The following is a 21,589-nucleotide window of genomic DNA, read 5'->3' as shown; positions in this document are numbered from 1 at the left end:
GCACCAACTGTTAAGCAGACAGTAATAGAAGCAAGTGCTGGGGGTACAAAGGGCTCCGTTTAGGCTGGTGAAATAGAATGACCTCCAAGCCAGCCTCTAGTGATCCCTGATATTCATGCCCTTTTGGTCTCCTCCCACATGGTAAGACCGTGATCTGGGTAACCCCTAGTATGTAGAAGTGATGGTATGTCACTTCTGAGGTTACGTTATAAAAGACATGGTGACTTCTGCCTGTCTCTTTCCCTTGGAATTTTCCCTCTGATTGAAGCCATCTGCTATGTTGTGCTACAGACAGGCCCATGTAGAGAGGAACCGAGGCCTCTGGCCAGCAGCCAGCAAGGAAGACACCTCCTGCTAACAGTCACAGGAGAGAGCTTGGAGGCAGAAGCGCCAGTCCCAGTCAAGCCTTCAGATGACTGCAGCCCCAGCTGATATTGTGATGGAAACTTAAGGAGTCTCTGAGTCAGCACTATCCGGCAAAGCCACTCCCCAGTTTCTGATCTGTGGAAACTTCAAGCGAATAGCCTTTTGTAATCTTCTGTGTATAATAATCCTTTGTTATTCACAGCCTCCAAGTTTTGGGTTAACTTGTCAAGCAGCAACGAGAAATAATATAATAATAAAAATAAAATAAATAAGAAATAAAATAATAGATAATTATAATCTAACTGTAGTGTAGATAATATGACATAAGTATATAATAGCTTCCACAATAACCATGCAGTGAGAGTTGCACAATTATTTGGGGACATCAACAGAGGGATACTTTAGGTTGTGGAGAAAAAGAGGGTGGGAGTAAAGGATTTTTTTAGAAAGTGTTCATTGAGTGAGTCTTCAAGGATGAGAGGACATAGGAGGTGACTGTCCTCTAGGCATAAGAAAAGCACGAAAACAGTCATCAAGGGAAAAAATAGCCTGTAGTGGGGTGGGAGGAAGCAGGTTGACCTCAAACTAAAACCATTAGCAGTTCAGTGTATCTAGAGAGTACATTCCAAGACTAAGAGGCATGATGGTCTGAGGAGAAAGATGGGCCCTATATGCTCATCTGATAATGTGTACTTTGTCTTAAAAAAATTAAAATTTAAAATTTAAAATTTAAATTTCATAAAATACATCTTTTGATATAAGTGGTACATGCTTATTCTAAAAACTTGGAAAATATAGATGACAAAGAAGAAAATAAAGTCCACTACCATAAATTCACTAGCTAGGGAAAAATACAATAGCCGTTTCCATATATTATGTATTACTTTTTCTACTTACATACACATATGTACTGATATTGGGATCAATACTATAAATGCTTTTTTTTTTTTTTTACTTTAAAATTTATATGCAGGTGCTTAGGTGGCTCAGTTGGTTGATCATCTGCCCTTGGCTTGAGTCATGATCTCGGAAGCCTGGGATTGAGCCCTGCGTGGACTCCCTGCTCAGTGGGAAGCCTGCCTCTTTCTCTCCCTCTGTATGCCGCTCCCCCTGCTTGTGCTCTTTCTCTGTGTGTCAAATAAGTAAATAAAATCCTTAAAAAATTTATATGCAATTATTATTTTTTAAAAAGATTTTATTTATTTATTTGACAGAGATCACAAGCAGGCAGTGAGGCAGGCAGAGAGAGGAAGGGAAGCAGGCTCCCCGCCAAGCAGAGAGCCCGATGCGGGGCTCGATGCCAGGACCCTGAGATCACGACCTGAGCAGAAGGCAGAGGCCTCAACCCACTGAGCCACCCAGCTGCCCCTGCAATCATTTTTGAACACGTACAATTTCAATGGATGAATAACATTTGTGGATGAATTATATAATACTATTCCCCTACTCTTGAAATTTTAAATTATTTCATTTTTTTTACTATCATGAGTAAAAGTTATGATGGGCACACTTGTATTTGTTCACATTTCTGATTATTCCCTCATTAGAGATTCATGGAAGAATTAGTGGGTCTAAGAATGGACACCATATAATGTTAAATCCCTTTCCATAAAGACTACTGTAATGCACATTCCTATCATCAGTGATAACAGAATTTCTTCCTACCTTTCCAGAATTGAGTATTACCCCTTAACATACTCACAATTTGATGAGTGAAAATAGTATTTCCTTTTTGTGAATCCTCTGTTCACATCCTTTCTCTATTCTTTTACCCCTTATATGTGTTTTATGGTAGGAATTAAAGCAAGTTAATGATATGGTAAGATTTGTATTTAAGAGAGATCACTAGTGTCTCCGAGGAGGATGTGGAGCAACAATGAAATCAGAGATCACACAGATCTTGATTAAGGTTCTGGTCATGGCGACAGAGATGGAACTGTATTCAAGAGAGTGCACCGAAGGATGCTGTATAGACTACCCAGACAGTACTACCTATTATATGTATTCACGTCCTCAATATTGCACTCTAGTAGTTTGTCTTCTCATTTGTTACCGTGGATACACGATCCATGCTGTGGTCTAATACCATCCCTTCCATTTGTGTGCTGGATTCTACTCCCTCTTGCCTTCTCAAGGGCAGTGCACCCACAATTTTCCATTCTCTTTCCCCTGTATCATCATTTCCTCAATTTTCTTTTTAAAGATTTTATTTATTTATTTGACAGACAGAGATCACAAGTAGGCAGAGAGGCAGGCAGAGAGAGAGAGAGAGAAGAGGAAGCAGGCTCCCCGCTGAGCAGAGAGCCCGATGTGGGGCTCGACCCCAGGACTCTGGGATCATGACCTGAGCCGAAGGCATAGGCTTTAACCCACTGAGCCACCCAGGTGCCCCTCATTTCCTCATTAAAAAAAAAAGATTTTATTTATTTATTTGACAGAGAGAGAAACACACAGGAGAGAGGGAACACAAGCAGCGGGGGGAGTGCTAGAGGGAGAAATAGGCTTCCCGCTGAGCAAGGAGCCCAATATGGGGCTCAATCCCAGGACCCTGGGATCACGACCTGAGCTGAAAGCAGACACTTAATGACTGAACCACCCAGGTGCCCCATTTCCTCATTTTCTTCTGTAACTCTCCCATTGGTGTGCTGTGACTTCTCCCATCTATATAAAAATAACCTGTATCTCTCTTAATTCCACTTCCCCCACTACCCACCACCCCATTTCTTTGTTCTCTACTGAAGCATACCTCGCACAGTATTCCACATGCTCTTTCTCCATTTCTTTTCCTCTCTTCTCACTTAAACTCTTCTGTTTGTGTAGATGCACCCTAAAGTAACCCCCGATGAACCACACCACTGTAGTTCCTTCTCCCTGATGGTGGGTAGAAGTTGTGAGTTGCTTCTATCCAACAGACTCTTGATTAAGTGATGTTGCATAAAATTCACTCTGCTTCCTGGGAAGAAGGGAGATGACCTTCCGCTGGTCGTGAAGGAGTTTAGCTGATGAGATGGCCTGTGAGGGGGTCACATGGCAGGAAGGTGCAATGATCCCCAGGAGCTGAGCTGGGCCTCCAGCTAACAACTTGCAAAAAAGTGGGGATGTCAGTCCTACAACTGTAAGGAGATGAGTTTTGAAACAAGCTGGTAAACTTGGAAGTGCATTCTTCCCCTGCCAAACCTCCAGATAAGAATATAGTCTGGCCAACCCCTTGATTGCAGCCTTGGGAGACATTGAACAGAGGACCAGCTAAGCTGTGCCCAGACTTCTGACCAAGAAAAACTGTGAGATAATAAATGTGTGTTGTTTTAAGCTGCTAAGTTGTGGTAATTAGTTATGCAGCAATAAAAAAACGATTGCGTCTTTCCATTTGGGCCTTCACCCCCAATATTCAACTATATGTGCTCACACCGAGGTTACTAGTAAATAATTTAATTCACAGTACTCTTCTTATCTATAAGCAGTATTTGACACAATTGATCTGTTCTTCTTGATTTGTTTTCTTCACTTGACCGAGAGGATTCTTCTATCTCATTCTCTTTTTCTCTTTCTAGAACCCCCACCACATGATGGTAGACCTCTCCTTCTTTCCCCCAAATCTCATATTCTTTCTTTTGTATTTTCCAACCCTTTATCTTTCTGTTGCATTTTGGCTGATCTCTTCACATTTACCTTACATTTCAGTAATTCTTTCTTGAGTGATGCCTAATTTGCTGTTTAATCTTTCTATTAAATGTTAAATGTCAATGACTATATTTTTCATTTTCTATAAAGCCAATCTGGCTCATTTTTAATGCCTCTGGTCTTTTTGCATTTATACAAACCTTAAAAATATTTTTTTTTAAAACACCCTAGCACTGGGTATTTATTGTTGCTTTTATACAAAATATAAATGAATAACAACATTAAATAAAAGTAAATGTGTAGCCACATTAAAGGGAATGATAACCAACACTTTCTGGGTAGTGATTACCTCTCGCATAGAAGAGGAGGTGAAGATTAGGGAAAGGTCCATTGGAGTCTTCAACATTAGTATGACATTTACTTTCTTAAGCCAGATGTTGGGTATATTAATGTTGGTATAAATAAATAACAATTTAAAGAGATTTTTAAAATGTAATTTTCTGTGAATTCTCCTCAGTTGAAATATTTCTCCTCTTTATGATATAGAACATGCATTATTTCATAACCTTCCCTCCTCTCATAGCCTGATGTTGCTAGCCTCATCTCATTCAATGGATAGCCTAGACTTTTGACATCACAAAGAAAAGGGAGCTCCAACACATGCTTTATGTTTTTCATCAACTTCCTTATCGCCTCTGATTTCCAATTTCTTCACCCATTGTTGTTACCTCCTTTTTTTGTGTGTTGGTAGAGACACCCATATTTCTTTGTTATGTCAACATCCTGACCTTTATTTCTGATTTTATCTTCTACCACCAGGGTTAACAAACCTTTCCTATAAAGGCCCAAATAGTGCACATCTTTGACTTTGTAGGACACAGACTCTGACACAACTGCTCATCTTTGCCACTGTAACACAAGGTCAGCCACAGATAATATGTAACTGAGTGAGTGTGGCCGTGTTCCAATAAAACTTGGAATGCTGGTGGCAGGGTTTGACCCAGGGGCCATAGTTTGCCGATCTCTATTCTGCAATATCCAGAAGGCCACTCTGTCAACCAATTACTTGTTTTTGCTGTCAGTCATCTCTCCTCATAATCTTCAGGCCCTCAGCCAGGGCATATTCTATTTCTTCTTGATTTTTCTGTGTGACTTTACATTATTGACTGCTCCTTCTTACATTCTTTTCTGATTAGCTTAGTTGATACAAATCATAGTCTTTATCATCTCTATCCACCCAATTCTTTGGATAATCCTTGGTAGTTCTTCTTTTTATGAACACCTAGTTTAAAAAAACTGTGGACACTTAAAAATATATACAAAAGGAAAAAGACTAGTATAAAGAAGCCCGATGTACCCTTACGCCTGCTTCAACATTATCAAGAAAGAACCAAGTTTTTCTTACTTCCACCTTCACTTTTTTTTTTTTTTTTTTTTTGGCTTTAGTGTTTCAAGATACCACCTCACTAATTTTATCTAACACTCAGTAAACACTAAAAATCCCTAATTGTGCCCAAAGTGTTATTTTATCATTGATTTATTGTCCCACTTTTGGTGATACAATTGGTTGAGGTATAAGTAACATCAGCCTGATTCTTCCATTATAAAGCTCCTCATCAACTATTCCCCTAATAGTATTCACAGTTATCCATGATTTTTGCCCAGGCCCATTATTTCAATAAGGGATGTTTTGTGATTTCCTAATTCCATCATTCCTTCTATGTTCATTAGCTGGAATTCTTTTATAATGTTCTAGAGGGGGAAACTCCTTCGTATTTCTCCTTTACTCACATACACTAGCACCACATTCACAGTACTTCTGAAACCAGTGGTGTGGATTTTCTCCCCACACTAATTCTCTGACACCAGCTGGATGTCCTATCATTCAGTTCATGTCTAAGACACCCTACCTGGAATTAGCATCAGATCCCACAGGCTAAGGGCTTAGTCTCACAAGAACCCCTCACTTCTGACACTAACTGCAGTCCCAGGTGTTCCCTGTACTTCTTACGGAATGGCTGCTCATTGAAGTTCTAATGACATCCTCCTCGGGTTTGATACTATGCTACAGTGACTCGCAGGGGTCAGGAAAACACTAAGTAATTCACTGGTTTATTGTAAGAGAATACGATGAAAGAAACAGAAGAACCTCAGGTGGGAGAGATGCGTAGGGCAGGGTATGGGGGAGTGACACCGACAGAGCTTACTGCCCTCTGTGGCGGCACCTCCCTCCCAGGAACTCCATGTCGTTCAGCACCCGGGCAGCTCTCAGAATTGGTAATTTGGGGATTTTTACAGGGGCTCCATTATGTAGACATGATTAATCATTAACTCAATTGCTAGGCCTCACCTCCCATCCTCCTAGAAAGGCAGAGAGCCTGATGCGGGGCTCAATCCCAGGACACAGAGATCATGACCTGAGCTGAAGGCAGAGGCTTAACCCAGTGAGCCACCCAGGCACCCTGTCCTGAACTCTTTAATACATATGGAAAACTCCTAAATCGATAGGAAAAACACCCATAGTACCATCGTTGATAGATATTGACCAGAAAACTCCAAAATCTCAATGGCTTAAGCCACAAAAGTTTATTTCTCATCTGTTTTGTGTCCACGATGGGTCCGGTGGGGACTTTTTCAGGTTGCCCTCACTGCAGGGCTTAACACTAATAAGCAGCTATCTCCTGACATATTCTGCTCTTTGTGGTGGAAGGAAAGTAATTCCGCTTGCACTGGCAATTAAATAAGGGCCTGAAATTGATATTCAACAATTCGTCTCACATCATTGGCTAGAACTAGTCCCATGGTCCTGCCTAAGCCCAAGGGGATGGGCTGTGCCATACTGTGTGTGCCTGGAAAGAGGGCAGGACCCCACACATGTAAGGAGCACTAAGCCTATCCCATTACCACGCCAGAGAGTCTATGAATTATTTGGTTTCTCAACTGAAGGTCTTGTCAGAGAAAGACGATGGCATATTTCATTACATTTCACATGCTGGTGATTAAAAAAGTAAAAAATTCCTTTCTTTCCAAAATTGGTTGTGACATCATTCTGATCAACAGAGTGAATCTGGGGATCTGTCAGATAGATGAGCCCTTTTCCATTCCCAGTCACCCAACCTAAAAAAGAAATTCATATGTCTGAGAATTAAATCTTTTATAAAGGTCAGTAAAGTATTTCAGAAAAATAAAATGTATTCATTTAGAGAGATACCTTAAAAACTTGGCTATGCTGAAGTTTATGTTTAATAAGTTTCTGTTAAGGGATTTGGTATTGTGTATTCCAATTACTGGTTTAAGAAGGGAAACTGAACATTGGACAATTAAATTTGTCAAATATGACATACCTAGACCACCAATTTTCAAGGAATTAAGAGAGCAAAAAAATGCACTTAGTTTAATTACGGAGATAACAATATATTGAACATTTCACGATTCATAAGTTGCTTTAGTGCCTAACCCATTAATTCATCTGTTCATTTAGCAAGTATTTATCAAGCATACACAGTATACAAGACACTGTTTTGAGTACTGGGGATTAAGCAATAAGTAAAAAATCACTATACTCATTGAGCTAACATTCTGGTGAAGTGGGACAGATTAATAAGCAATATAAATAAGTAAAATACATAATATGATAGAGACTGATGATAAATGCTATGGAAGGGGGATAGAGAAAATCTTGGAGAATGGTCATAGAATCATTACTAAAAACAGTTATAAGAAAACTCATTTATCATTTAAATGAAGAGTATTGGCTAATAATTCTGGTAAATAAAATACTAGATGAACTGAAATAAAATTAAAATATAAATGCAGAGATTTTTTTTTAAAAGTCAGATTCGAGTGCACACAACTTTCTATTTCACAATGACCCCATTATGAAACCTAATGTCACACTTGTAATAACGGTAAAGGGCTGAAGAAAAGAACGAGTGGAAAGTCTTTCCACATATTAAAGCATGCAATATTAAAAAACCTACATCATTCAAATATACTTAAATGAAATAAAAAAAATGGATTTGCTCTAGAATTGAGCCCAGCAGAATGTGAGCCAGATCTCACTGATTTTGTGACACTTTAGACCCTTGTAGACACTTTAGACATTTTTTCCAGACATCATTTGCTACATACAGTAAAATCAATCAATTGAATTATAAATAGCGGTCTATTTAGGCCCTGAACAGTCTATTAAATTAAATAACGACTGGAAGAGCTAGTTACGAGACCTCATGTTTACATATGAATAACACTAAAAATTTAAAAATCCCAATTTCACATACCTTGTAAATCGACTACAACATCTCTATGATTAGAAAACTCATAGGAAAAATGGCCATAAGCCAATCCATATTCTGTGGCTTTGTATTCTGTTTTAACCACTTTTGCGTTATTTGATAACTTCACAAATTCTCCCAGTATGTAAGGTTCCACACTGATACATCCCTTTATTGTCTTGCCTTCCAAAATCTGAAAAATAGAAATGGGAGACCATAATGACTAGGAAGGCCACAGGCTTTGGGCTTGGATAGACCTCACTTTGAACCTAGGCTTTGCCGCTTAGGAGCTCTGTTACTTCTGGAGGTTTTGGTCTGCTCATCTGTAAAGCAGATACTGTAATAATAACGACCTTATAGCACTGTTAAAAAAAATTAAATAAGAAAAATGCATGTAAAGTGCCTAACATTTTACGTGGCATATAATAGAACCTAAAATAATTTTTATTCTTTTATTAAAATACTCACATAAAAATGAGGCCATGAAGTGACCTACTGTAGAGATCTAGCTTGTCATGGAGATAAATCATGGCCTGGAATGCTGGGCTGGAATAGCAGTTCAAACATTTGTGGGTATAATCTCTTTTGTCAAGTTGTTTCAAAGGTTAGAGTTGATGTGTTAAATGCCTGGCATAGTGCTTGACATAAAGAAAGTGAAAAATGGATGATAGCTGTAATTGGTAGTAACAAAATGCGGGTCAAAAAATGTCTTTGGCCAATGTAAAAAAAAAAAAAATCTTTAGGTATGAATGAGCCAAGGATCCAACATATTTGGGAAGGCAGGATATTCTTCACCCAAATAAGAGAAAAGTCAGTGTCTTTCTATATTTAAAGAGATAGCATAGTAAAAACGGATTGGGCTCAATGACCCCAGAAGGTGGAGTTGCAATTCATAGGTAGAAATCAGACGAAGACACCTTTGGGCTAGATCTAAGAACTTCCTAACAAGTAGAATTGTTTGAAAGTGAAAAGGGAATAATTATTTTTCCTTACTAAAGGTGTTTAAACGATGACTTGGTAATTCCTTGGCTGCCAGGGGTGGGGACTAACAGATGTAAAATAGTGAATTCATGCATCAGGTTGTTGAGGGGATAATTTGTACTCCGTATCATCTTAGGGTCCTTCTTCTCTCTTTGAAAGTACAGCCAGTACACAAAGAAAGGATACGAAAAAAGCTCACTTGACCATGTGGGACCAGATACCAGACTTAACAGGGTGACTTGGAAGATCCAAATTATGTGTTCAGGGTCTAGAAGGTCATAGTTCTTACACATCTCCCTAAGTAGATGAAGAAGATGAAGCAGTTGAGGGAGTCTGGTAACTGAGTTTATTGGGCATTAGCAAATATGTACGCATAGACCTGTTGAACGAAACACTTGCCCTCTTTAATCTTACCAGTAATAATGTGGATGGGATATAGAATATCTGTGTTGGAATCTTTTGCTCGTAAAGTCTCTTGTTAAATTCTGTCACGTAGTGCTGTGCGGTCATTTGCCGCTCCACATCAGTGAAGTGGTGCCAGAGCCCCTTCTGTTCCTTATATTCTTTCCCAACATATCTATGACCAGAGGAAAAAACCATACAAAAGAAATGCAAAAGTGATCTTATCACAGAGGAAGAGAGCAGAGACGAAAGGAGAGATGTAAAAATTCTTAAAAGACATTACTCTTTCTCTACCTTGGACAGTCAATATTAACTATCCTTTCTTGTTTCATGACTCAAATAATTTTGTAAGAGCCTCCTGAACATGAGAACATAATTCACGTTGGTTGATGGTGACGGCTAATGTTATGTGCTATCTTGACTTGGCCATAGGGTGCCCTGATATTTGATCAACCATAATTCTGGCTGTTTTGGTGAGGTTATTTTGGGATAAATTTCACACTTAAATCAATAGACTAAGTAAAGCAGATTGCTCTCCCTCATGTGGATGGGCCTAATCTAATCAGTTGAAGGACAAAAAATAGAATGAAAAGAATGACCTTCTCCCAAGTGAAGAGAATTCCGCCTGTCACACTGCCTTTGAGCTGGGACACTGGTCTTTTCCTGCCTTTGGACTTGAATTGAAACATCAGCTCTTTCTGGTCTTGAGCCTACTGGCCTTTGACCTGGAACTACACCATTAGCTCTCCTGGTCTCCAGCTGGCTAACTGCAGAGCTTGAGGTTTCCTGGTCTCTATCATCATGCAAGCCAAATCCTGACAATAACTCTCTGTCTATATGTGTATATATCTTCTTGGTTCTGTTTTCCTGAAGAACACTTTCTGATACACTGCCCCAGGACGATGGTGATTATAGAGCAAGTGTCCAGTTACTGTAGCAGTTAGCCAGCCCCCCTTGGCGAGTCTAGGGAGCCAGGATGGACACTGGAAAGTGCGGGCTCTGCAATCAGATCTTTTACTACCTGCACCATGGCCTTAAACAGGTCAGTTAATCAATCTGAAGTCTTCCTCTATCCCTTTCTTTTGTGATTACTTCATCTGTACAAATACTTGTTTCCATCATCATGTAGTCCTGTGCTAGTTCTGAATGTTTTGAAGAAAGTGTGACATAGGATTTGTATATTTCAAGGACTTATGCATAGCTGGAGACAACATATGAGGGCAGTAAATGATTAAGTGTTGAAAGGAGCAAAACAGTAACTATCACACTTTACTGGAGTTTATATTTGCTATAAGCCAGTGTGAATTTATGAGGAATTTGCATGTGTCCAGAGTGACCTCCAAAAATCAAAGAGAATTGTCAGAGTTATAGACCTCAACTAGAGAAAACGCTCTCCAGAAATTACTGAGTCCACCATCAAAAAAAATGAAATCTTACCATTTGTAACGATGTGGATGGAACTAGAGGGTATTACGCTAAGTGAAATAAGTCAATCAGAGGGAGACAATTATCATATGATCTCACTGATATGAGGAATTTGAGAAACAAGACAGAGGATCATAGGGGAAGGGAGGGAAAAATGAAACAAGATGAAACCAGAGAGGGAAACAAACCATAAGAGACTCTTAATTTCAGGAAACAAACTGAGGGCTGCTGGGTGGGGAGTGGAGTGGGAGGGATGGGGTGGCCGGGTGATGGACACTGGGGAGGGTATGTGCTATGGTGAGTGCTGTAAATTGTGTAAGACTGATGAATCACAGACCTGTATCACTGAAACAAGTAATACATTATATGTTAACAGCAACAACAAAATTACTGAGTCCAATAGGATTATGAAATCCAAGTTGGCTGAAGTTTTGGCCATTCAGACCCCTGAGGATCAGAAGGGAAATTTGAGGGGCACCTGGGTTGCTCAGTTGGTTAAGTGTCCAACTCTTAGTTTTGGCTCAGGTCATGATCTCAGGGTCCTGAGATCAAGCCTGGTGATGGGCTCTGCACTCAATGCAGAATCAGCTTGAGATTTTCTCTCTCCCTCTTCCTTTGCCCCTTTCCCTGATCACATACTCTCTCAAAAATAAATAAATAAAATCTTAAAAAAAAAAAGACAATCTGACAGTGGAGGCTGCAGAGGAGGAACCTCTAAGGCATCAGAAAGCAGCCAGCAGAGGAACAGTTGCCTAACAGGGTTAATCCAGTGTTTCTGCTATGGACGGACCGCTCGGCTTGCAGTAGCTTTGAATCTGTTCAGAACTTTGAGCAAACCCTGGTACTGGAACCGTTCCCAAACATTCTGTCAGAGGACCTCCAGCCCTAGGTAGAAGATCATCAATCTGGGAACAGAGGTCCATTCTTTCTAGCATCTTATGCCATTTTGTTGGGATCATTTTCCTTCAGTAAGGATTTGTTAGCAGTAAACTCCTTTTTCATTGACAGCTTTTAAGATTATTTCTTTAACCTTGGTGTTCTAAAGTTTCACTGCTATGTAGCTAGAAGTGGATTTATGATTGCCTGCCTGCCTTCCTAGTTTCTTCCCTCCTCTTCTATCCTACTTAGGATTTACTATGACTCCTGTATTTGAAGATTAATGTATTTTGGCAATTCTGGGAAATTATCAGGTATTATTATCTATTTAAATAGTAATTCTTTTCTATTTGATGTTATCTTTTTCGGATCAGATATACGTTGGATCCTCTCTTTTCATCTTTCACATTTCTTATTCTCTCTTTCATTTCCTATTTCAGATCCTTATGACACATCCTGCTGTATTAATTTCTTAGGGCTACTATAACCAAGAGCCATAAATTGAGTGACTTAAACAACAGAAATGGGTTCTCTCACAGTTCTGGAGCCTGGAAGTCCAAGAACAAGATGTCGGCAGGGCCATGTTCCCTCTGAAGCCACTAGAGAAGGATGTTTTCCAGTCCTCCCTCCTGGCTTCTGGTGGTTTCTGCTCTGTGGCAACATAACTACAATCTGACGTGCATTCTCCTTGCGCAGGTCTATCTCCAAATTTCCTTTTTATAAGAGAGGATGAGTGGCCCACCCTATTCCAAAATGACCTCATCTTATCTAATTATATCTGCAATGACTCTCTTTCAATAAGATCACAGTCTGAGTACTATGGGTTAGGACTTCAACATATGAATTTGAGGCTGGAGGTACAGAGCTGTTAAAAAACTCATTCAACCCATAACACACAGCTTCATCGCTTGGATGTGTGATGTGGGGCAAGTTTCTTAATATCTCTATGCCTCAGTTCCCTCATCTGTAAAATGGGGATAATAATATTTGCCTCATAGTGTTTTGTGATGATCAATTAAATTAGTATATAAATTACTTAACGTAAGTCTTGGCACATATATACTTGGTAAGTAGATTTACATGTTCCTATTATTATTATTATTATTATTATCAACAACAACCTTTTCAAGAAATATACTTCCATTGTTTAAGAATCACCCAATTTCTCACTCTCTCTTTCTTCTCTTCCTATTTATTTCTTACATTATTTAGATTTGGATAAAGAACAGGGTCCATCTTAAAATTCTTGGCTTATAGGTCTTTTTAAGTACACAGATGATATAAAATTAGGCCTCAAACCTAATGCGGACCATTTGTGGTGACTATTTCTCAGGTGAGTTTTTGCTTGAAGTTGTCATCCAGAACTAAGGCCAAACAAAAAATTTTCTGGGTGTTTTACCCCAGTGGGATTTTTTTTGTAAAAATAAAGATTTATTTATTTATTTGAGAGGGAGAGAGAGCCGGAGGAGGAGCAGATGGAGAGGGAGAATCTCCAGCAGACTGCTTGATGAACAAGAAAACGGACATGCGGCTCTATCTCATGACCCTGAGATCAATCATGACCTCAGCCAAAATCAAGAGTTGGACACTTAAGAAGCTGAGCCACCCAGGAGCTTGGGGTTTTTTGTTTGTTTGTTTGTTTTGTTTTTTGTTTATTTTATTTTTTAATTTAATTTTTTTAAAAAATTTATTTATTTATTTGACAGACAAAGATCACAGAAAGGCAGGCAGAGAGAGAGGAGGAAGAAGTTTCCCTGCTGAGCAGAGAGCCCGATGCGGGGCTCGATCCCAGAACCCTGAGATCATGACCTGAAGCTTTAACCCACTGAGCTACCCAGGTACCCCTTGTTTTTTTTTTTTTTTAATATAAGTTTCTCCTTAAAGATGTAGCCATTCCTGCATCCCTGTTTTATATGGATGATCTCTATACACTCCCTTACATGTGTAACTTTGGTCACTAGCTGCCACCTCATTCTACCCCACTCAGAATGTCTACAGGAGGTGTCTCAAGGGCTCAGTATGCACTTATACCTCCAAAAATGCTTCATCCCTAGCCTCAAAGGAGTTTCCTACCTTTTCTGCAGACTGTTTATTTACATATAAGTGTAGTTTTCATAGTTGAACTAGACTTCTTGCCAGCATTTTTAGTGGGAGTGTTTGAGGCTCTCTGCCCTGCCATATAGTCAGAAACTCCATTTTTCTTATCTGTACAGTGAGGATAACAATGTCTCCCTGAGAGGTTTGACATCATGTACATCTATGTAAAATGGCTGACATAATGTTGTTCAGTGTGTGGTAACTACTGTCAGTTAATGAAGAGAAAGGAGTAGGGATCTGAAAATATACATTGTGGCCAACTTTTCTGGCTCTTTCAAAATCACATAAGTGATTAAGTAACAGAAAGGCATAATTAACCCATTTTGCATTAGAAGTATAGATGTTGTAAAGAAATACCTCCCCAGAGTTTCTTCCTGATGAAGATAATGAACCCAAAAAGCATTTCTCTGTCTGCCTTTCTTCTTCACATTCAGGTAGTCCCCCAAATATACAACAGTTTCTTGGGCTGTCCATAGTTCTGATTTTTTAGAGTATTTTAATAAAAGAGCATCTGGAAAAAAAGAGAAGATAAAAATGGATGTTATTTTCAAAGTTTGTTATAATTTATGAATAAAGTTGAAGCGACACAGATCCTAATCCAAATTGCCTGATATCTTCAGTTTCTTTAGATATTTTCTCAAATTTCAGCCTCTTCTATGACTACTACTGCAAAGTTAGTGAAATACAATAAACTAAAGCTTTGCAAATGTAACGAAGATTCACAAAATCTTTTGCTTGTGATGGTGAGGGATTAAGATAAGGCCAGTTTTTGTCTGAAAATAGTGGGAAAGAAAATCTTTTTAAGCAGCAAAGCCTCAGAGACCATCTTGGAAGAGTGATATATGATTGTATTTTCTGCTAATTATCTGGGGAACCTGGAACCTACGACTGGTACCAGACCATATAGATAGAAATAAACGAAAAAACTTTCCCTCAGAGACTCCTGGCAACTCCAGAAACCATGGTTATCTATTAAAGTGCACCTTAATTTTCTCTTACTTGTTCTGTTTAAGCTGGGAAAGTCCAGGAATTACTTGACAAAATATAGCTACCGTACAATTCGATTCTACTCAATTGAAGAAGGAAAAGATAAGAAGGAAAAGCAAAAAACTGTCTCCACCTTAAAGAAAGGCAGAACAGGGCAAGTAAGAAAGCATTTCTTAGAGGGAAAAGACATGAACTCTGAGAAGAAATGCAACATTTTGGGATCCCAGTTGAAATGATGTGAACAAGGACCTCCTGCATCTAGGTCCTGATAATGGGTGAAGGTACAGGTGACTCAGGAGAGAAAAATACTTCAAGTAAGATAAACTCAGGGGTCTGGGTCTGGGGCGGGAGATGGCTGGAGGCTGGGGAAGACAGTAGCCAGGGTTGGGTCACTCAGTCAGAGAAGCTGGGGATGGAAACAGAAGGCGAGCTGCTTGCACACATCCATAGGAAAGGCAGTGAACTGGGGGAAGCAAGATGGAGGAATGTATAAGTTGTTTTGTGCTTCCTCTGTTTTTCTTATCTGTACACTGGGGATAATAATATTCCCCTACTGGGTCTGAGATCACGTACATGTGGCTTTTTACCCACAAACTGGCACATAGGTGTAACAATAAAGGGTTGCCTAACTCTAAGAAATGTGATTCTGAACCTACAGAATCCCTAGAAAGGGAATAGTGAATAGGGAGACCCTACTAGAGTAGCATTTCACTTCTTTTTGTGAAAACTGATCTGTATCTTAGTGTGATTTCAAGGCAGCAGGAAAAGCACTGGAATACTTTGAACAGAAGTGACTGACATTGTCTTTATAAAAACTTACTGAAGAGCTCTTAAGGGCACCTGGGTGGCCCATTTGGTTAAGTGACTGCCTTTGGCTCCAGTTGTAATCCTGGAGTCCTGGAATCAAGTCCCGCAGCAGGCTCCCTGCTTGGCAGGGAGTCTGCTTCTCCCACTGAACCTCCCTCTTCTCATGCTCTATCTCTCTCATTTTCTCTCTCAAATAAATAAAATCTTTTTTTTTTTTTAAAGAGCTCTTAAAAAATTCTGATGCCTGGATCCAAACCAGAGACTCATTAGATTGGACACTCTGGGGTGAGGCACTGGAAATTTTAAAAAGCTCCCCCACCCCTAGGGATTCTTATATGATGACAAGATTGAAAACTACTACTCTATTGATTGATTGATTGATTACATGAGAGAAAGAGATAAAGAGAGAGAGTGGAGAGAAGGGGAGAGGGAGAGGGAGAGAGAGAATCCTCCAGCAGACTTCCCACTGAGCATGGACCCTGATGCTGTGTTTCACAGGGTGCTAGAACCTAGGACCCTGAGATCACGACCTGAGCTGAAATCAAGAGTTGGTCACTTAACCAACTACCCAGGCTCCCCAAGAACTATTATTTTAGTATCCAGTGCTTAGCAATCTACAGAGTTTGTCTCTTTTCTCTCATTCAAACAATTCTTCAGTGTCTTAGAGGGTGCTACGATATGATCTTCGGGGCTAAGAGAGGAACCTTCTTTTTTTTTTTCTTTTTCTTTAAAGATTTTATTTATTTGACAGAGAGAGATCACAAGTGGGTGGAGAGGCAGGCAGAGAGAGAGAGAGGAGGAAGCAGGCTCCCTGCAGAGCAGAGAGCCCGATGTGGGACTCAATCCCAGAACCCCGAGATCACGACCCGAGCCGAAGGCAGAGGCTCAACCACTGAGCCACCCAGGTGCCCCCAGAGAGGAACCTTCTTTTGTCTCCTTCCCCGCCTCTCCACCACTTCTAAGCTGTAATAGACACATTGACTACCGGATGGCCCCAACCCAGACTCCCTGCTATGGTAAGTGACACTGGGCTGTTCCATAAGCAAGAAGGAATTGCTGATTGCAATAGTAGAGGTTGAGCACTTGCTCAACCCTTGCAGACAGGTGTGAAAATCTCTGCCCTGAAGAAGAGTGATGTTTAACTAGGTCAAACTCTGCCCCCTAGAATCTGAATGAGGAAAAACAGAAATCAGCTGGTTGGTAATGAGAATCCATGGAAAAGACAGATGCTGAGCTTTTTTAAACCCCGACTGATGACTGTCCCTTGGTCCTGTAAGATTCTTGTCTCCCTTACTGCCTTGTGTGTCTTCACAGCAGCCCCCAACATATGAGGTGGCCTGAATAAGCCTCTAGTCTTTGCGACCATTAGCGTCCACCACACACACCAAGAGTGAGGGAAACCCCCAAAGTACATATTTTTCTGTATATTCACGAAGTGTAAGAGGGGTCTGTGTCTTTCATGAGTTTTAAGTGATCTACACATCAAGCTCTTCAGAGGACCCCAACCATACACAGAGGCTTCCTGAGGCTCTATCTACCAAAAAGGTTGTACTCACTGTGTGCTTGGTGGAGTTGATTGGGCTTAAAAACTCCTGTATTCTCCAGTCTCTGTAATAGCCACTCATGCCTCACCCCTGCCAAGAGTTTTTCAAAATCATCAGGGTGTAGGGTTCGAGCCTCTAGGATCTCTTGCCTTATCATTCCTGGCAATGAAACAAAAGAACTTCCACTGGAATTCAGAAAGGACCATGAGGTTTCCCTCTCAGAAGAACCGCTGGAAAATGCAGGTGATTTCAACCACCATGGCGAGGATGAGCTGGAGTTCTGGCTGCAGTTTAGTGTGTTTCCTGGTTTGTTTCCTTCCTCTGTGGTAGTGCAGTCCTTGCTAAAATCAGGGAAGGCAATGTTACTGCTTACAGATGGACCGGGGGTCTCAGCCCCCTGATCATGCGGCTGCCTCAGAGCAAATAGGCTAGAAGAGCCACACCCACTGGTGGGGTGAATGTCTGTGCTGTCCAGCAGCTGGCCCTCTTCATCCACTGTGGAGGCATCAGGGTCAATGTTCTGCTCTTTGACTGAGCCGCCACTCTTTTCTGAGTCAGGATTTTGCACAGGCCAATGAAGAGTGGAAGAGTTACATGCTGTCACAGAACTTTTGCCCAGAGACACCTCCATGGCTATGTGAGAGTGTAAGGGTGTATCCTCCTCTTTTTCCTCTGTTTCTCCTTCTGGGTCAATCCAGGAGGAGCTATCTTTGAATGTAAGGCCTGTGCCTCTTTTGATTTCTTCCCCATGCCTGTCTTCATCATTGTAGTTGATTTCTGGAAGTTCAGTTAGTTCAAAGCTTTCTTCTCGGACCAAAGGGTATGTGGCTATGTTCTTGGGTGGACCAGAATCAGAAAAGGACAAAGAAGCAGAACCCACTGAGGGACTGGAATGAGCAGAAGTGTTTCTGGATCCCATGTTTCTGACTTTCTGCACATCTTCTGGAGCTCTTTCTAACGGCCCTGCACCAGAGGCCAAGAATATGGCTGTTGTGTTATGAGGACAGAAGGTTGTCAAGGGCATGTGTTTGTGTTGCTGACTTTGAGAAGACTCTAAACTGTCATCCTTGGACACTTGGAGAGAGAGACCATGAAGTTCTAAAGACAGTGGATGTACAGCTCTGCTTTCCTCATTGATCTCTAGCTCTTCAGATAGGGCGGTGGAACACTGAGTATCCACAAGATGTTCTTCTTTGCAAGGCTCTTTTCTGGTTGGCCTATCATCTATATAATTCACTTCCTCCCTGCTTGTAGAAGAACTAGCCCCTGATAACTTGCTCCAACAACTAGAGCAATGGCTGTCACTCAGAGACTTGTCCAAAACAGCTCCTTCACCATAACTGTGGTCTGGTGACTCAACCTCAGCCTCTACATCTTGAGCCAAGGAGACTTGAAATGCATCAGAATGGGTCCAGTTTTTCCCTCTTATCCTCCTGAGTGTCTCCTGACTATTCTTAGCCATTCGGGAGGACGATATTACCATGGCTTTTTGAAAATGTGATTTGTCTTCGGTAGTACTCACAGTATCTACGTTTTTCGTCTCTGTTTTTAGAGTAGTGATACAGACTCTGGTTTTTGCATCTTTCTGTTGATTTTTGTTGTTTCCACAAGAGCTTTCAAATACTTCACACACTGAAGTGTGGTGCTGTGAATAGGCTCCAAGGATTTTTTGGAAATCCACATGCCCATGCAAGATGGGTTTATCCAACCCATGCTTGAAACTCTCTGGAACATAAGACTTGTCATCTAAATTTAAGAAGCCTTGAATTTGTAAACGATCCTTCACCTGGGTTATAATAGACAAGATCTGCTGAGAGAGAGCTTCTCTCTCCTGACTTCCAGAGGAAGTACTGAAACTGTACAGCTTTCCCATAGCTTTATTACAGAGCTGACTGGCTACGCGGACCATCTCAGTCTCCCCGTAGAGTCTTTGGTGCACTGTGGTCAGGCCGAAAGCAGCTTTGAGAAGACTATGAAGCTCTTGTTTTCCAGTGGCTGGTTTGTCATATCTCTTGGTGAGGAGGCCAATTTCGAAGGCCTCTTTGGCTTCATACAGATATGAATTTTTCATTTCTGGAGGACAGTCATCAGAACTACTATAGGACAATAAACATGTGCCACGGATGTTCTGAGGAAAATACCAAATACAAAATCAGACATTGAATTAGAAACTAGAATTGAATCAGGAAAAACTTCATTCCTGGAGGACAGTCATTAGAAGCATTATAGGAAAATAAACACATGCCGCAGATATTCTAAGGAAAATACACAATCAAGTCTTGAGTCAAGGACCCAAAGTATTTTTGGTGAATCGGGAGAAGGGACAGGGTTGTATGTGATTGGTTGGCATGAGGGGGTAAGAAATTAGCTCGAGTTACCATCTTGCTGTAGGCCTGATACTTCTTTTTTTTTTTTTTTTAAGTTTATTTATTTATTAATTTATTTATTTTAGTAATCTCTATACCCAAGGTGGAGTTCAAACTCATGACCCAGTGATCAAGAGTTGCACGCTACTCTGACTGAACCAGCCAGGAGACTCAGGCCTGATATTTTTGATCAAAGATTATAAAGTTGTTGTTGCTGTTACTTCTGTTGTTAGTTTTAGCAAAGAGATTCTATACATGGGACATGAACATAGTAATTTTCTCTGTGTAAATAAGGCTACCATATACAAAGACACCATTTATTTAATAGTAGTCAAAATCATAGAGTAGCAGCTTCCAAAGCTCTCTGTGCACCAGGGCAGTATTTCAAAATGAAAGATTTCTAGTATCAGTCCCAGAGATTTGCATTTAGTGGATGTTGGGTGGATCAGGAATGTGCATTTTGAAAAGACTCCTTGGGCTATTTTTTTTTTTTAAGGATTTTATTTATTTACTTGACAGACAGAGATCACAAGTAGGCAGAGAGAGAGAGGGAGAAGAGGGAGAATAAGGCTTCTCTCCAAGCAGAGAGCCCAATTAGGGGCTCGATCCCAGGACCCTGAGGTCATGACCTGAGCCGAAGGCAGAGGCTCAACCCACTGAGCCATCCAGGCATCCCTCCTTGGGCAATTTTGATGTGCTTGGGAACTCTTGGTCTAAGGCAGACAACATCATACCCTCAGGCTGAATTAATTCCGCCTTCACCAGGATGTTACTACTCTGACTGATAAAACCCTTCCATACACAAGGCCTGATCATAATTATCTAAAGATGTGCACAAAGCCCACTTCGGGTTAGACTTTTCCCTCTCGCTGGTTACTTCCCTCACTGGGCAGAGTTTGGTGGGGGGGGGGGGGGGCTGCCCCCTGCTTACCACTGCTGAGAGCACAAAGAGGGGTGTGTAGGGACTGAAGGCAGTGGCCAGTTTGCAGGCTTCTGCAGCTGAGAGCAAATGGTGGTCAAACTCCTTCAGCAAACCCTATGAGAAAATAGGAGACAAAACGTTGTATTGACAATCATTTATCCATTAGCAAAACGCAGGCTCTGAAATGCCTTTGCTTTTGTTTCAGGATTCTGAGCGACACTCTGCCCCTCATCACAACTATTTCGGAATAGTGCCAAGAAAGAGTGAAGTGGCTCCAAAGACCCGAGGATTTGAGCGCCCTCTCTCCCTGCGCCCATACACAATCCCGTCACACACCCTTTGCTCCCCAGAGAGGGCCTAACGTGGGCCAAAATTCACAATGCCTGCCTGTACAAAATAACCAGCACAAGTTTCTCTGGAGGATCGTGCAAGTCTTTGTTCACAGAAGCTGCATATCTTGCAGTCAGATTAGCTGATGATTCCTGCGCTGTTCTTGGCAAAGAGCCTTTTAATGTATGATTTCACAGCAATTAAGACTCGTTCATTCTTCCTAGAAATACTGTTCTAGGCACGAAGGAGATAGCAGACAGTGAGGCTGTAATAACCTCACTTCCTATTGAGGGGAGGGGATTAGTCAATACACAAAACAAGTAAGATGCATTGTGTCTGATGTGGTGATAAGTGTTCCAGAGAAAAATAAAGCAGGAAGGGGTCACAAGGAGGTTCAGGGTGGGGAGGAAATTTGCAATTTTTAAAAAAATTAATAGTTTTTTTTGTTTGTTTGTTTTTTAAGTAAGCTCTATCCCCCCTGTGGTCCTTGAGCTCCAGACTCTGAGATCAGGAATCACATACTCAGCCAGGTACCCCGGTAGTTTATAATTTTCAACAATCATCAAAGATAACTTCGCTGAACAAGGGATA

The 21,589-nt window shown here is 40.8% G+C and overlaps 1 protein-coding gene across 9 annotated transcripts in view; it reads right to left on the bottom strand.

Moving 5' to 3' along the window:
• Positions 1–6,242: 6,242 nt before the first annotated feature.
• The window catches only part of ALPK1 (alpha kinase 1), a 122,360-nt gene continuing 107,013 nt past the window's right edge, over positions 6,243–21,589 (bottom strand). For 7 of the 9 annotated variants that reach the window (XM_047718235.1, XM_047718236.1, XM_047718234.1 and 4 more), the window contains 6 exons: positions 20,678–20,782; positions 17,393–19,508; positions 14,400–14,553; positions 9,657–9,819; positions 8,268–8,454; positions 6,243–7,104 (listed from right to left, as the gene is read on the bottom strand). In XM_047718235.1, coding sequence (XP_047574191.1) covers positions 6,905–7,104; positions 8,268–8,454; positions 9,657–9,819; positions 14,400–14,553; positions 17,393–19,508; positions 20,678–20,782 — 2,925 coding nt within the window. In that variant the 3' untranslated portion in view covers positions 6,243–6,904. Of the gene's footprint in view, positions 7,105–8,267; positions 8,455–9,656; positions 9,820–14,399; positions 14,554–15,384; positions 15,493–17,392; positions 19,509–20,677; positions 20,783–21,589 lie in introns of those variants that run through there. The other 2 variants (XM_047718241.1, XM_047718243.1) reach the window with 2 other exon arrangements.

The sequence above is a fragment of the Lutra lutra genome, chromosome 2, assembly GCF_902655055.1.
Source record: "Lutra lutra chromosome 2, mLutLut1.2, whole genome shotgun sequence".
Taxonomy (NCBI): Eukaryota; Metazoa; Chordata; class Mammalia; order Carnivora; family Mustelidae; genus Lutra; species Lutra lutra.
The sequence above is the reverse complement of the archived record's forward strand: the minus strand, read 5'-3'. Positions and strand labels throughout refer to the sequence as shown.